This window comes from Podarcis gaigeae, assembly GCF_964106915.1.
Source record: "Podarcis gaigeae genome assembly, chromosome: 10".
Taxonomy (NCBI): Eukaryota; Metazoa; Chordata; class Lepidosauria; order Squamata; family Lacertidae; genus Podarcis; species Podarcis gaigeae.
In genome coordinates, this window is record NC_139686.1 from 74,334,157 (window position 1) to 74,350,709 (window position 16,553).

General features: G+C 46.4%; 1 protein-coding gene across 2 annotated transcripts; it reads right to left on the minus strand.

Moving 5' to 3' along the window:
- Positions 1-378: 378 nt before the first annotated feature.
- OPTN (optineurin) lies at positions 379-15,450 on the minus strand. 2 transcript variants are annotated; one of them, XR_014555831.1, is made up of 15 exons: positions 15,085-15,322; positions 14,293-14,469; positions 12,942-13,144; positions 11,742-11,906; positions 11,213-11,289; positions 10,929-11,063; positions 9,360-9,441; positions 8,151-8,266; positions 7,850-8,002; positions 7,153-7,246; positions 6,285-6,443; positions 4,881-5,011; positions 4,586-4,659; positions 1,017-1,623; positions 379-962 (listed from the first exon to the last, which is right to left on the minus strand). XR_014555831.1 is itself a non-coding variant. In XM_083701510.1 (14 exons), exons 1-14 carry the CDS (start codon positions 15,329-15,331, stop codon positions 1,499-1,501), a joined length of 1,938 nt encoding a protein of 645 aa, XP_083557636.1. In that variant the 5' UTR covers positions 15,332-15,450; the 3' UTR covers positions 379-1,498. The 2 variants fall into 2 exon arrangements, 1 of the variants encoding a protein (XP_083557636.1); XM_083701510.1 differs by having other exon boundaries at positions 379-1,623; positions 15,085-15,450.
- Positions 15,451-16,553: the final 1,103 nt, after the last annotated feature.

Below are 16,553 nucleotides of genomic sequence, written 5' to 3' on the forward strand. Positions count from 1 at the left end.
CCGCGGAATCCTAGAGCTAAAAAGGGGCGGAATGCGAAGAGGCGCCCTTCAGGTTGCTAGAGAGAAAGCTCTCGGGCTCCTTCGGGTTGGACTGCACGCTCCGCAGGGCGGAAGCGCCCCCGAGAAGACTGGAGAAGCCTGACTCTGCGCCGGAAGGACTCTCAGGACAGCCCTGCAATGGAGTCCCCGGGGCATTTCTAGTCACAGGCGGCGCTCCTCAAGGCTACGCAATATCCGCATCTCTTTCCCCCCAAATGTTCAAAGTGAGGCACTGGCTGTAACAACTTGCTTCGAGAAACCTGCTCTGACTCTTCAGAGTCTCTTGCATCAATGTTCCTCCTAGCAAATGTAATGGAAAAAAACCCCATACAAACCAGGTTTTGCAACGTAATTTTATTTTTGATGGATTGCTGTTAATTATAGGAACTAATTGAGTATCTCTTCTTCAAGCATAAAATTGCCTCTTTTTCAAAGTTAGGTGAAGTTTTAAAAACATTTATTTTTATATTAAACCGGGTTTATCAACATACCAACATGACAATGTTTTTAGGACCAATTAATCTTAGTCTATAGTTTAAAAGAGCAAGATCAACAAGCCCCTGAAAACTTTGTATCATTAAGGTCCCTTTGGAGGGACAACAGGATTTCCCCTTGCAATTACAAAAATACACTGTATTATTAAACCAACAATTTAGTTTCCCCCGAATAGAATTAAGTGAAACGGCAAATGATGTCAGATGCACTTTTGCCTCCTTATATTTCCTAACACAGTTCTCAATTCCATTCCAAAGCTACACAGGCAATTGCCTTTATCCTCTTGAAAAGTGCTGGGCATATGCTGCCTAGGGGCCAGACCAAGAACAGCCACATTTGTGCATGTAGCAAGCATGAGTTTTATAAATGGGACCTTCATAGCCTCTGAACTCAAGAACCAAGTTCTCTAGACCCATCTTTCTCCCCAACTGTGAGAAGAAAAACCCATCACTTTCATCCACATTCTGTATGTATATACATACATATAAGCACAGATATGTATAGGCAGAGAACATTGACTCTCATGAAGCACCTGAGCTCATGCAGGCAGACAAACAGCTGCATAGGCTCAGTTGCACTTGCAGATGCCCAGAAGACTGCTAAAATGGGCACACACACATGTTCACGCACATACATAAATGCACATCCTTTTGATTCTCAAACAATAAAACTACCCAAAGGAGTTTATATTCTACCTCTTATAAATATTTTAGTTCAAATAATCATTATGGTGTTGGCATCCTCAGCTTTAGCCAGCTTAGAAAAAAAGAGGCTAACTGGCTTTTTAAAGGGGGAAACTATTTCCCCCACAAGACATAAAATGAAAACCTAAAAATTCCTGTTGAAATAAATAGAAAAAAGACTATTAAATTTCAAAAATCAGGCTCTTTGCTAAGGAGTGTGAATTGACATATTCTGTTTAAAAAGTGCATTTCTCATCTTTGAGAATTTTTGAGGCCAGTGCTTAGATGATACAGTCCATGACATGAATCTGAAGTGTGTCCATATCAGGAAGAATCATTCCACACTTCGGACAAGAATGTATTTGGACACTTCTTTGCTGCTGCTGCCAAACCCGATCTTCTGTTTCTGCAGAGACAAATTTCATTTTTGAGAATGAAAGGAAGAGATATAATATTAACAAACATCAAGATGGTCAGGTCCTCTTGTTGAAAAGTCAGTGTTGCTCATCTTTTTGCACTCGTGGGCACATAGGGAATTTTGAGAGACAGCTGTGGGCACCAACCCCTCAGGTGACTTTTCTCCTCTCTCCCGCAAGTCACCTCCACAGAAAGAATGAGAGAACACACACACTTTGCTTTTCCCCACTGGGTCTCAGTAACAGTCAGATCCAATAGAATTGAAATGGATCCTCTTCAACTTGCATGATTTTACATCATATCTCCCCCGCCAAAAAAACCTACCACAATAACAGTGACCTATGGCATGAGTCCTCATGATCCCCCCCCCATGACAATAAAGCAACCAACAAATTGCAGAAGACATTTGTAGATAAATAAGTGGGTTCACAGGCGGATTTCAAAGCCAATCCCCATGCCCATGGAGTTCTGGAGACAGTTCCTAAGAGAAAATGCGGGCCATCTAACAACTGCAGCTCCCTTAACAAACTACAGTTCCCAGGATCCGGGGGGGGGGGGGGGAGGGAGCCCATAACTGCTTAGAGTTGTATGATGCTGCTTTAAATGCATAGTGCGGATGGGACTCAAATGCTGTACCATACAAAAGTCCTTGCGTATGTATTTTGAAGCCACACAGCCCAAGAGTAGATTTATCTCTTAAACTGGGCTTCCTCCAGATGTTTTGAGACTACAATTCCCATCATCCCTGACCACTGGTCCTGCTAGCTAGGGACCATGGGAGTTGTAGGCCCAAAACATCTGGAGGGCCGATGTTAAGGAAGGCTGTCTTAAACTGTTGTGTGAGAACTGGACTTATGGGAATCTCAACAGTTATGCGACATGAGGAACTATTTTTTGGATGTGTCTAGTAATCCACATGGTAGTCCTCTGACCTCCTGCAAGGAGCATAGTCAATGAGCAATTACAGTCTATCCACAGCTGCTGGAATAGATAGGTTTCCCCAGCCACTCTGGGTGGCTTCCAACAGAATATTAAAATACAATAGTCTATTAAACATTAAAAACTTCCCTAAACAAGGCTGCCTTCAGATGTCTTCTAAAAGTCTGGTAGTTTTCCCCCTCTTTGACATCTGATGGGAGGGCGTTCCACAGGGCGGGAGCCGCTACCGAAAAAGCCCTCTGCCTGGTTCCCTGTAACTTGGCTTCTCGCAGTTAGGGAACCACCAGAAGGCCCTCAGCACTGGGCCTCAGTGTCCGGTTAGAACAATGGGGGTGGAGACGCTCCTTCAGGTATACTGGACCGAGGCCGTTTAGGGCTTTAAAGGTCAGCACCAACACTTTGAATTGTGCTCGGAAACGTACTGGGAGCCAATGCAGATCTCTCAGAACCGGTGTTATGTGGTCCCGGCGGCCACTCCCAGTCACCAGTCCAGCTGCTGCATTCTGGATTAATTGCAGTTTCCGGGTCACCTTCAAAGCCCCACGTAGAGCGCATTGCAGTAGTCCAAGCAGGAGATAACCAGAGCATGCACCACTGTCCGCGGGCAGGTAGGGTCTTAGCCTGAGTACCAGATGGAGCTAATAAACAGCTGCCCTGGACACAGAATTGACCTGCGCCTCCATGGATAGCTGTGAGTCCAAAATGACTCCCAGGCTGCGCACCTGGTCCTTCAGAGGCACAGTTACCCCATTCAGGACCAGGGAGTCCTCCACACCTGCCCGCCTCCTCTCCTCCCAAAACAGTACTTCTGTCTTGTCAGGAATCAACCTCAATCTGTTAGCCGCCATCCATACTCTAACCACCTCCAGGCACTCACACAGGACCTTCACCGCCTTCACTAGTTCCGATTTGAAAGAGAGGTAGAGCTGGGTATCATCCGCATACTGATGAACACCCAGCCCAAACCCGCTGATGATCTCTCCCAGCAGCTGCATGTAGATGTTGAAAAGCATGGGGGAGAGGACAGAACCCTGAGGCACCCCACAAGTGAGAGCCCAGGGGTCTGAACACTCATCCTCCACCACCACTTTCTGAACACGGCCCAGGAGGAAGGAGCGGAACCACTGTATGACAGTGCCCCCAGCTCCCAGCCCCTCTAGGCGGTCCAGAAGGATGTTATGGTCGATGGTGTCAAAAGCCACTGAAAGATCCAGCAGAACTAGGAAACAGCTCTCACCTTTGTCCCTAGCCCACGGGAGATCATCGACCAGTGTGACCAAGACAGTTTCAGTCCCATGATGAGGCCTGAATCCTGACTGGAAGGGATCCAAATGGTCCGCTTCTTCCAGGCATGCCTGGAGTTGTTCAGCAACCACTCGCTCAATCACCTTGTCCAAGAATGGTGGATTTGAGACTGGGCGATAGTTGGCCATATTGGCTGGGTCTAAAGATGTTTTTTTAAGAAGTGGTTTAATGACCGCCTCTTTCAGCGGGCCTGGGAAGGCTCCCTCACAGAGGGTAGCATTCACCACCCCGCAGATCCCATCGCCCAGCCCTTCCCGGCTCGCTTTTATAAGCCAGGATGGGCAAGGATCAAGGAGACAGGTGGTCAGTTTCACTCGTCCAAGCAGCCTGTCCACATCCTCAGAGGTAACAGATTGGAATTGATCCCATGTAACAAGACTAGACAGGACTCTAGCCCTCCCCCGCCCTGGTCCTGCTCCCACAGTGGAGTCTACCTTCTTCTGAATCTGAGCGACTTTATCTGCAAAAAACTTTGCAAAAGCATTGCAGGAGATCTTGGGTCCCTACCAGGCCCCGGTGACTCTGGTGGTTCCGACAGATTGCGAACCACCTGAAAAGAGTCTCCTGCTGCTATTTTCCGCAGATGCAATAGAGGCGGTGAAGGCGGCCCTCTTGGAGTAAAAGTTATTTGGATGCCACCCTGAGTTGGTTGTGTGAACCAAGAGCTGTGGTGTGGCAAGTTTCTCAGTTTGCCCTTTTAATTTTACCTCCTTGAGAAAAGTGAGACTGGCCTTGATCTGATGGGAGTCTGTGCCGAGTTTGCATTTCTGCCAGCATATTCCTAGAGAGAGAGAGAGAGAAAAAAAGAGATTGCTAATGCCATGCCCTCATTTTCTATGGCTCCCCCCCCCCAAATCAGCATGGCAGTGAAGAACTGAAAATGGAGAGAAAAGATGCAGCCCAATATACTTATTTTTTTAAAAATAGTCTCACTGTTCTCTCCTCTCACAAAATATTGAAAACGTTACAGTAGCTAAACATTTCCTCTGATCCATTTCTCACCTTCCGAGATCTTCATGGTCTTGCTTCTCTGTCAGCAAGTATGCTAGCTGGGCAGCCAATTGCTCCTTTTCCTCGTGGATCTTCTCCCGTGCTGCTCGTTCAGCGTGGAAGTCAGAACAATAGAGCTCCATCTAATCAGGGAACAAACAGGAATAAGATCACAACGTGCTTTTAAAAGAGATAAATGAGTCAATCTGAGTTAATATGCTGCCCTAATCCTGATCCAAATCAAGGGTGGCTGTACTAGCTAAAGGATCCTTCCTCACCGAGCTTCCTCAGCCATCATCCGCCATGAACCACCATTGGCAGCAACAGCTGCAGGTGTGTTCTATGCATATGTTAATATTTTATTCTCTTGCTAGTTGTGCTGTTTTAAGTGTGCATTTTATATTTGACTTCCTCTAGTAATGTTTTCTCTTGAAATCTTTTAAGATAATATTTTAGTTTCTTGTTAATTATGTAGCCTTGAATGTACACTTGTCTGTCTTCAGTATAGTTTTATTCTGGATTGCTTTATTTGATCATTTAATGTAGGTTGTAAACTGGTTTGAGATTTTTTTCTTAAAAAATAAAGCAGTATAGAAATGAAAATTAACAACAACAAAAAACTTGTTTCTTTACACAATCAAGACTTCAGAATTTGGACTACAATCATAGCAGAAAGACTGAATAATCTTAGCACTAATAAGTTGGATTTATTAAAAAGCAGAAAATTGCAATCAACATCAAATGCCTAATTAATTGCATAAAAATATTACAGTCAAACCAAGAACAATAAGCAGTTATTTTCCCCAACGTGTAAAAAGCTTTTGACCATGCAAAATTTCTTATATAATACTCTTGAATCATTGCCTTGATATGTATAAAAAGGATCACAGTTTAAGAACTGGATTACTTTAATGTACTACAAACCCTCAAACAACAGTCTATGTAAATGGCTCACTCTCCTCCCAATTTAATTTACAAAGTAATTTACGAAGTGATATACGCCAAGGGTGTCCATCCTTATGTACTGAATTATTTCATTAAGTGGCACACAAACATGAGTTTATATTAGCATTTATTTATTTATTTAAGCTTATCTATATATCTAAAGTTTCTAAGATCAATTCTTGTTTGCCTGTTATAATAAATAAAACTTTTAACGGGGAAAAACTAACTAACTAACTAACTAACTAACTAAATAATTTTATTATTTATACCCTGCCCATCTGGCTAGGTTTCCCCAGTCACTCTGGGCAGTTTACAAAATAAACGGATTATCTTCAATGTTAGTCATACTTAAGGGCAGACCCATTCAAATCAATGGGCTCAAGTATTTTAAGTCAATTGATTTCTTTCTCTCTGCTTAAGAGTGGAGCAGGATTTCACCCAACCACCACATGACAGGTTTCCTTACCATACCTGAGCTCGGAGGATAGCCATGGTTTCCAGTTCTTCCTCCTGCCTGGCAATGGTCTGCTTCATTTCATCTATCTGGAATTGTTTGGCAGCTAGGGCTTCCTCTGCCATATCCAGTCTGTGAATGAGTTCCTCAGCGGTAGCCTTATTGAGCCTTTCAGCCTGCAGCAGGTTTAATCAGGGCGGGGAACACAGTGCAATCAGAAACATCTTATGGCTTCTGGTGGCCTGGCAGTCTAAACCCGCGAATGAGCTGCATCGCAGTGCAAGCAGCTGCTCCCAATGCAAAAATCAGGAGGGGAAAACACTGTGGTCACAGCTTGGTTATGTGGGGCTCTGCATCCAGTTCTACTTCCCCTGATTGGAAAACAGTGTACTAAAGGATGGCTCCACCACTGTTGTAGGTGAAGGAGACCATGATCTCTCCTTAGGATGCCATCATCCTAAGTGCCGTCATCCCTCCCCATTTTCTGCTCCCATACCAATAAATGCTCTAAAGCATAAATGCACATGTCATAACCTACCTCTCCCACAGTTATCTTTTATCAATTGCACTTCTTCTTTAGTCTTCTTTATTTTTTCTCTTCTACACTACTTAAATCAGGGAAGTCTTTATTAACACTAGGTTAAACCTCAGTAATGTTGCTATTTTTAGTCATTTTTGCTGTTGCATTTTATTATTAAGAATGCAAATGGAAGAAAGCAGCTTCTGCAACACAGCTGGAACCATGCAGAGCAACTGGGAGATGTGGGCACCTCCTGCGTGTTCTGACCCTATTGAACCCGAAGGAACTTTCACAAAAGGGGTGGAAATGCTGTTCATTCCACTTCCTTACATAGCACTGGGACTATTCTTTAGAGCAAGGCTTACCTCTTTGTCTTTTAGTTCTTCAACTGTCTGCTTTGCTTTGGTCAATTCAGGTACAAGCTTGCTATAAGCATCCTGCAATGTGTTAAATTTCTGTCTGTTGGAAGACAAGTAAGACAGATATGAAAATAAGCAATTTAGGAAGAAAGGCTTATTTGATGACTTTCTGCTTTGTTCACTTGTGTCCTCCAATGATTTCACAGTTCCTCAATAAAACAGAGATAATTTCTCGGTCTATTAAATTTCAACAACAAAATACATATAGACTGTGTGGCAGCCTTAGGACCTTTCACATACTGCACTTCAACAAACTGGGGCTTGCCACAGAATGTACACCAGGACAGGGATCTACAGCAAATCCTCTGACAAGTGTATCATTTTATCATATTCACATTTTCTCTACATATATTGGGGGAGAGGGGAGAGACTGAATGTATACTTGTAAAATGCAATGCAAGAAGAGGCCTGTACCTTTTCTTCAAACAATGAATAACCAAGGTAGGGCAATTTCAGTTGGAAACCTAATCAGCACCACAGGTTTCCCTAAAGAGAAGGATTTTTTTGTTTTTGTCAGATTCTTCTTTGCAAGCTCAGTTTAGCTGATCAGCAGTGACAAACATGGAGGTGGAAATAGAAGGCGTGCATCGCAGCCACATTTTGAGCCTCACTTCTCACCACCTGCTCCTGAGCCCATACTCACTGCTCTTCGTTTGCTCTGGCTTCCTCTAGCTTGATTTCTGACTGCATGCTCCCCACTTGAAGCTCCAGCTTCTTAATGGTGTACAGCAGCTGCTGCTTCTCATCCAGGTCTTCAGCACTTTCACCATGTTGCTGTCTCTCAAAAGCCTGGCACCTGGGAAGGAGATCGTGGGGAACTTCACCAAGGAGTGAACGGAGGGAGAGAAATGCTCTGCCAGAAACTGGTTGCACCCCTTGAGGGATGCTCTGCCTCAAGAAAATATAAAGGCCTGTTCTGATATGTAATTCAACAGCACTCTTACTTCTCTTGCAGTTTCTTCTGGATTATCTCAGCATCTTTTAATTTAGCATGTGTCTCCTGAAGTTCTTTGAACAGGGCAGACACTTGTAGGTTCAGAGTCTCTACTTCATCACCCACCTGCAAGAAACAGGCAAATCCACCTAAAAACACAGGTTGAGCCCATACACTTACTGCAGACTGAATTAACAGTAAAAGGTAAAGGTAAAGGTACCCCTGTCCGTACGGGCCAGTCTTGACAGACTCTGGGGTTGTGCGCCCATCTCACTCAAGAGGCCAGGGGCCAGCGCTGTCCGGAGACACTTCCGGGTCACATGGCCAGCGTGACATCGCTGCTCTGGCGAGCCAGAGCCGCACACGGAAACGCCGTTTACCTTCCCGCTGGTAAGCGGTCCCTATTTATCTACTTGCACCCGGAGGTGCTTTCGAACTGCTAGGTTGGCAGGCGCTGGGACCGAGCAGCGGGAGCGCACCCCGCCGCAGGGATTCGAACCGCCGACCTTTCGATCGGCAAGTTCTAGGCGCTGAGGCTTTAACCCACAGCGCCACCTGCGTCCCTCGAATTAACAGTACAGCCCTGCTATTATGCTTCTAGTTTTTTGCAAAATTAGTCAGAGAAGCATGTCACTAGTAGCAGATTTGAGTTTAAATATTCTGAATATACACATAAGAAAGAGCCTCTTGTCTGCAGCAGAGGCAGGATAGGCACAAGAGCCATTTCTATAATGGGGCAAGCAGCTTCTGCAAAACCAATTTGCATTCCCAACTGTTTCTACCAAGCAAACAATTGCTTGAGGGAAGATGAATCTCTTTGAGGAGGCCACACAGACCCTGAGCTGCAAGGCATCCACACCGACGCCCCTGACCTCCCTCATTTGGTGTCTAATGGAAAAGGCCAAACCATTGGTGAAATATAGGTGTGTCACCTCCAGTTCAATGAGGCCGTGGAACTCTGCCTGTCAAGTTTCCCAGAGGCAAGTTTACAGCATCACCCAGAATGTGTGAGATATTCTGAGACCCAATGGTCCAGACCAGCATTTGCATTAGTGGGCAGCTGCGTGCAAATGAAGGCATGAGAAACTTTCGAAAGTTCACTCTGCCCATTGGGTGACGAGCCTCCTAGAGCCCATCCGTAGGAAGGACAACTCTACCCAAAAGCTACCAACAAACAAGCAGGACTGGCATGGTGCATTAATAGATGAGCCACACTTACGCTTTCTGCTCTCTCTTTTACTTCCTCCTCCTCAGGTTCCATCTGAGTGCCTTTCTCTGCAGTTTTATTTTCTAAGAGAAGTCTGTGAAACACAAGAATCCAATCTCAATTTAAACATATTAGTATGTAAGTCATATTGCTATAGATTTGATGGGAAAGGTCATGAGAACATGCAACAGTCAATGATATTTTCCAGAAGCCCTTCTCCATTCCTAAAGCAAGTGGGATTCATTGTGGAATCTGTTCACTGTCAACACAAGAATACAAGATTGCTGCATTTGGGGGAATGTGTAGGTAGCACAGGTCAAAACCACTCCAGCTACAGGGCATTCTCTCTTGCAGAGCAGAACAAACAGTTGCCAGTGAACTAAGAGCAATACAGTGGTACCTCTGGATGCGAATGGGATCTGTTCCGGAGCCCTGTTCGCATCCTGAAGCATCATTTTGAGCGTCTGCGCATGCGCGAGTGGTGGAACCCGGAAGTAACGCGCTCCGTTACTTCCGGGTTGCCGCGGAGCGTAACCTGAAAACACTCAACCTGAAGCACATTTAGCCTAAGGTATGACTGTAATAGTTTTTTCATGCTACTAAAACATTTAAAAGTATATATATATATATAGTAAGTAGTATAATGGGGGACGCGGGTGGCGCTGTGGTCCAAACCACTGAGCCTCTTGGGCTTGCTGATCAGAAGGTTGGCGGTTCAAATCCCTGCGACAGGGTGAGCTCCCGTTGCTCAGTCCCTGCTCCAGCCAACCTAGTTGTTCAAAAGCACAAAGTGCAAGTAGATAAATAGGGGGAAGGTAAACAGCATTTCCATGTGCTGCTCTGGTTTCGCCAGAAGCAGCTTAGTCATGCTGGCCACATGACCCGGAAAAACTGTCTGCGGACAAACGTTGGCTCCCTTGGCCAGTAAAGCGAGATGAGCGCCACAACGCCATAGTCGTTCGCGACTGAACTTAACTGTCAGGGGTCCTTTACCTTTACCTTTTAAAGTAGTATAATGGTTAGAGTTTTGGAGTAGGACCTGGGAGACCAGGGTTCAAATCCCCACTCAGCCTTCATGAAGCTCTCTGGGTGACTTTGGGCCAGTCCCTGCCTCTCAGCCTAGCCTCCCTCGCAGGGTTGTTGTGGAGATTAAATGAGGAGGGGGAGAACCATGTACACCCCACCTTGAGCTCCTTGGAGAAAAAGGCAGGATATAAATGCCATAAATATAAATATTAAAATCTCTAACACTTTAGATGCAACTTAGGTTATTAGGGGCTTACAAAAACAGCATTAATTGCCTTACAGTGTAGCTGAACAGATGACAGGGTCAACAAGTGTAAAATGCTTAGGGGAAACACTCAGAAATACGATTTTAAGTTCAGGACTTAACAGCCTTGTTTGAGATCATATCTATACATCAAAACACTGAAAATTGATTGTATTCAACGTTAACAGTGCTTAGACCCATTGAAAATAATGGACATGACCACCTGAGGTCCATTAACTTCAATAGGTCTCCTCTGAGTATGACTAATGTTGGATTCAACCCAATAATTATAAACTATAGATGGTTGCCACCTTTCCTTCTGCTCCTGGAGCTCCTTTTCCAAGGCTTCTCTCTTCTGGGTCTCGCTCCTGAGGGAATGAAGAAGCTGGCTGACAGTCAACGCTTCGGTTTCCAACTTTTTTTTTGCTTCATCCAGAGATCTGCTCCTGTTTTGAGAAAATAGAAGAGAGCAGAGCAGTAGCTGGAGTGCTGCACTTCACTCTTCTTCTTTTAAACCCCTTTCTCTAACAGAAGACTAGGAAGGGTAGCACAAATCAAAATCTACCATTAGGAGCAGCCCAGGAATTCTACTTACACATAGGCAGCTGCATCCCTCGTTGTTTTGCCACGAAGGTCTTGAATTTCTTTCACACCTCCGTTTAATTCTCCTTCCTGTGGAAAATTGGAAGGGGAGAACATGACAACTCTGAATCTGACATGTTGCAGTTATGTGATGCATTGCATTAATCTCCCTCTAACATCATCTAAGAAAATACACACGGAAGACACTAGGTCAATAATAATATGAACCAACAAAGCCCAATCTACAACTCAGTTAAGCCAGAGTGCTGAGATTTCTAGACAGCGGTGCTGTCAGGGTAGGACTTTTGATTAAAAGCTCAGGGCCCCTGTCAGCTGATAAGCGGGATTCTCCCCCCTCCAACATCAGTGGGCTGACTTCCCACATTTTGAAATAATGAACATTACTACCAAAAGTCGGGGGGGGGGGCACACCATAAGACTATGAAGCCCAGAGATTACCCAACTGCACAACTGCTTCCAGACCAACCGACAGCACCTGCCATACATTTTTTTCTCTGGGAGAAGGGACAGCTCTCGCTTACGTGCATCCTGATCTCCACAAATGAGTCATCAGTTCCAATGTTGAGTTTAAGCTGCAGCTCTGAAATGATGGCAACCAGATCGGCCTTCTCAGCTTGCAGCTTCACCACTTGCATCCTCAGCTGCTCTAGATCCTGGGCCATCTCCTTTTTGGAAACCGTGCAGGCCTAGGAGAAGCCGTTTAGACGGAGAGGGTTAGAGGAGAAGCCAGGAGATACAGAAGGAGAGTGTGAAGGACCTGCCACATATTAACTAGGCCCTTTTAAAATGTGGTTCTTTTTTGGGGGGGGGTGTTATTGGGTTGTTGTTTTTCTTTTGATTATATATATTGTGGTTTTTCTTTTGATTATATATATTGTGGTTTTATATTTTGATTTTGTTCTGTGAGCTGCCCTGAGACCACCGGGTATAGGGCACTATATAAATGCAATAAATAATAATAACAAGAATAACTCGACATTGAGTTCATATAAGCCCAAGCTCTCTGCCCCTGCCGCCTTATTTATCTGTATTAAAATTTCTATTCCAGCCATCTAGTGCCTATGTGTTTATCTTCCCCTTCCTTAATATTGCAGATTGTAAATCTTATTGTTTTATTCCTTTGATCTGTTTTAAACTTTTGGCATATACAGTTGTACCTTGCTTCTCAAATGCCTTGGTGCTCGTACGTTTTGGCTCCTGAACACTGAAAACCCGGAAGTAAGTGTTCCAGTTTACGACTTTTTTTCAGAAGCTGAACGTCCGACGCAGCTTCCAGTTGAGTGCAGGAAGCTCTTGCAGCCAATTGGAAGCTGCACCTTGGCTTCTGAATGTTTCAGAAGTCAAACAGACTTCCAGAACGGATTACGTTCAAGAACCAAGGTACAACTGTGTGTGTGTATATATATATATATATATATATATATATATATATGTGTGTGTGTGTGTGTGTGTGTGTGTGTCTGTGTGTGTGTCTATACACACACACACACACACACACACACACACACACCAAAACTGCAAGTCATTTCGAAGCATGTTATGTAGTTAGTGACAAATCAATGTAATATGAACTGCACTTACGACTGCAGCCTTGGACAGTTAGCTATTCACAGTCTCTGCTGTTGTTGTTGTTTGTCCGGCAATAAAAAAAAGTTTCTTTAGCTGTGCCAGTTTTTATAGCTGTGCCCCATGCATGCACACACGCTCATAGTTTTATTTACCTTTGTGGACCCTTCCTCTCTCTCTTCCAGAGTCTGGAGTTGCTCTTTCAGGGCTTCATTCTCTACACATTTGGTTGCCAAGCACTGTCTGGCTTCCTTGAATTTAGTTTCATAGAACTCCCGCTCTTCTTTCAGCTTCTCTCTCCATGTGGAAAGCTCCTCAAAGCGATCCTTCATAGCTTGATTACGCTGCCTCATGGCTTCTGTTGGGACATGCCAACATAGTGCATTAGCATGTATCAATATACTCCAGCTACTCTCCCTCCCCAAACCGGAACCTGGATATAGGCAAAATTCACTGAAGAGGGCAGGGCTCGCCCGAGACACTTTGCCACCTGAGGCTAAACACAAACGGGCTCCCCCTCTCCCCACCAGGGAAGCAGGAGAGGGTGAAGATCTACATCAGGAACAAGTGGGGAATGAAGCTCTACATTGGGATCTGCTGCCCCTGTGGATCCTGCCACCTGATGTGGTTGCCTCACCACACCTAATGGGTGGGCCGGCCCTGGAAAGTTTCATGGATGAAACTGCACTTTTTGCAGTGCTGCCTGGCCCACTAGGGCGAGAGGGGGACTGCTCTGCCAACCTCAGACTGGCTTTGGCCAGCCCCATCTGCCTGCTTTCTTACTTACAACCTATCCAGGGGCTGGCACTGCCTGTCAGCTCCTACCTTGAGTCTCAGTGATGGCTTTGTAGAACTCAGCAGCTGGGGAGGACAACTGGAATTGGGAAAGAGAGTGCCTCTGAGCACTCACACAGTGCTTTCCTAGTGAGTAACTAAGAACTAAGGGAACACAGACTCATAAGCTAAGACCCCTAGATCCTTTTCACATGTACAACTAGCAAGTCAAGTGTCCCCCATCTTCCTGCCTAAGTGTAGAACCTTACACCTGACCCTACTGAAATACATATTGTTAGTTTGGGCCCAGTTCTCCAACCCCGATTCTGTCTTCTGCAGCACTGCTACCCCTCCCAGTTTGGTGTCATCTGCAAATTTGATGAGCGCCCCTTCAATATCACCATCCAAGTCATTTATAAAGATGGGCTGTTTGTGAGATGGGAAGAAAGCACGTTGTTCAGGCCACCTTAAGTCCCAGATATATTAACATTCATCCCATGCACCTCTCCAGTTATGCCACCATAGAAGCAGGCAGTCTCCACTGACTAGACCCAGATCTGCTTAGTTTCACCAAAGCAGCTGCCTCACGTACCTCCTGCCCCAAGCTGAGCACTCAGCACTCAGTCAGAGGGCAATTGGCTCAAGCAAGCCGAGCCTTCAAGGCCAAACAAGTTTACTTCAAGGCCATCTCCGTGAAGCCATGGGGAAGTGCGTGCAATGTCAGTTGTTCACCTTTAAGCTCATTGTTCTCGGTAATGAGCTCTTTCATCTGCTGGACCATCTCCTCAACCGTGGATGTGCCGAGGGGGGGAGGCGGCACACCGGGATGCCCATTTTCCACCTCCGTCTTGCTACACCGCCCACTACCAGCAAGACAATTTAATGGCTTCTTGGACATTGCTACAGTTACTTTGCAGAGAAAGAAAAAATAGATAATTATAATAGTACACCTTCCATTGGGCTGTGGTTTATATACACGAGGAGTTATTTGGGCTATGAAATGTTGATGAATGAAAACATTGTACTAATTAGTACACATAGTTCTCATCAGCCCTTCTCTAGACATTGGTCAGAACGATGTTCAGAAGTTTCTGGAGAGGTGTGCCAAGGGGAGCGGGGCAGAGCAGGATCACACCGACTGGATGTGAGTGAGAAAGGGCTGCCTACTGGGGGCTTTTTTGACTGCAGCTGGGAGCCCTGAAGGGCGAAGCTTTGCAACTGCAGGGAAGATTTCTCCTTCATGTTGTAGACCCAGCCACGGGCGAGGCACAGCCGGCAATGGAGTGTGCCTCCGGGGGTGAAGGCTAACCACTGCGAGCAGCACCGAAGTGATCTCACGGGGGCGCGAGCCTGGCGACAAGACCCCCCCCTCCCCTCCGCTTGGCACCAGCGGGGCTGCAGGAGGGGCCGAGGGAGGCGCGCCAGACCCCCGCCGGGCTCTGCCTGGGGCTCCCGCATCTGCGCCCCCCGCGCGCCCCCGTCTCCCCGCCCTGGGCCGGGGGGGCTCAGCTCGCCTCTCCCCGCGAGCCCCCCCCCTCACCAGCTCCTCTGGCCCGAGTTCCGCAGCTGGCGGCCCTCCTCCTCCTCCTCCTCCTCCTCCTCGGGCGGCGACGCGGAAGAGGCGCTGGCGGGCGGGAGGCCGGCCTTGTCCCTGGGGCCGGTCAGCTGACGGAAGCGGCGGCTCCTCGCTCCGGCGCCTGGCGGGCCTTTCTCCTCCGCGCCCCGCGCATCGCAGCGCCCCGAGGGCGGCTCCCTTTCCAGGCCCCGCCATCTGCCTTCGCCCGGAACTGGCCCAGCGCGACCCCCGAGCCAAGGCGCTCGGGAAGGCTTCTTAAAAATGTGTAACAATGCTGTATGATGTGTTGATCTATGTTGGCATCCGCCCAGAGTGGCTGGAGCAGCCAAGTCCGAGGGAGGAGGATTCTGGCCTCCCGGGAGGAAGGGCTGCACCGCCCAGACTATGGCACCCCGAGGGCCTTGCGAGGAAGGTGGGATACAAACGCGTATGATAAACGGGCAAAGGGGCCTGTAATTTGAGCACTCTGCAAAGCAATAGGCCCCGCTTCCCCTTCTGGTACCCTTCAGCCCAGAGAGCCTCTGATGATGCTCAGAGCAGGGGGAGATGAGGAAAAGTTGTTGTTGTTTAGTCCTGTCAGACTCTTCATGACCCCAACTAAGCCTGTTTGGTCTCTCTTGTTATGGGTCCTGCCTTCCTTCAAGCCTTTGCAATGCAAAGCTCTCTGTTTTCCTCTTGAGGCAGCCATTTCTCTAGTGGCTTCTGCGATTTCAGCAGGCATCGCTCCATTGGCAAGCCTACATTTTAAACAGTAAAAACATGCTGTTAAAAAAGAAATCAGAAACTAATTTTGTGGCAAAGGGTTAGGGTTTGGCTTTTCTCCCAAGCAGCAGGGAACTTAAAGCACCATGAAGAGCTGACCCTTCCAAATTTAAGTATAATTTTGAAAGTTCATGCAACATCATGCCACATGCAACCCCAGCTAGCCTTATACTTGGGCAGACTTGGCTCTGCATCTGTGTTGGCCTCCACCAACCCTGTTTTGGACCACAACGCCCATCCGTCTCAGCCACTAGTCCATAAGACTGGAGGGCAGCAGGTTGGTGAAGGCAGAACTGTGTCATTATTAGCTCTGTTCTTCTATTAAAATGGAACAATCTGTTAGGAATCATATAACATGGAGGATGTTTCCTTGCTGCAAACTCAATGTCATCCAGCTTACACAATTCCTTCCAGCTCTGCAGTGCTATGATTCTTTGTTTGAGACAGGGAGCTGTCACACACTTTTTGGGAGCCTTTACTTAAGGCCATTATTTATCTCAGCTGCAGTCTTCCTCTGCTACTTCTAGTTTTTGGTCCAGTGCCATGACCTCTAATCGTCGGCATCAGTGCTGCAGTAAATTGCAAATTAGTTTTAACAATTTCTGAGAAATGCATTGCTTTTCTAGCAGCCTATATAAAGAGCAGATAGGGAACT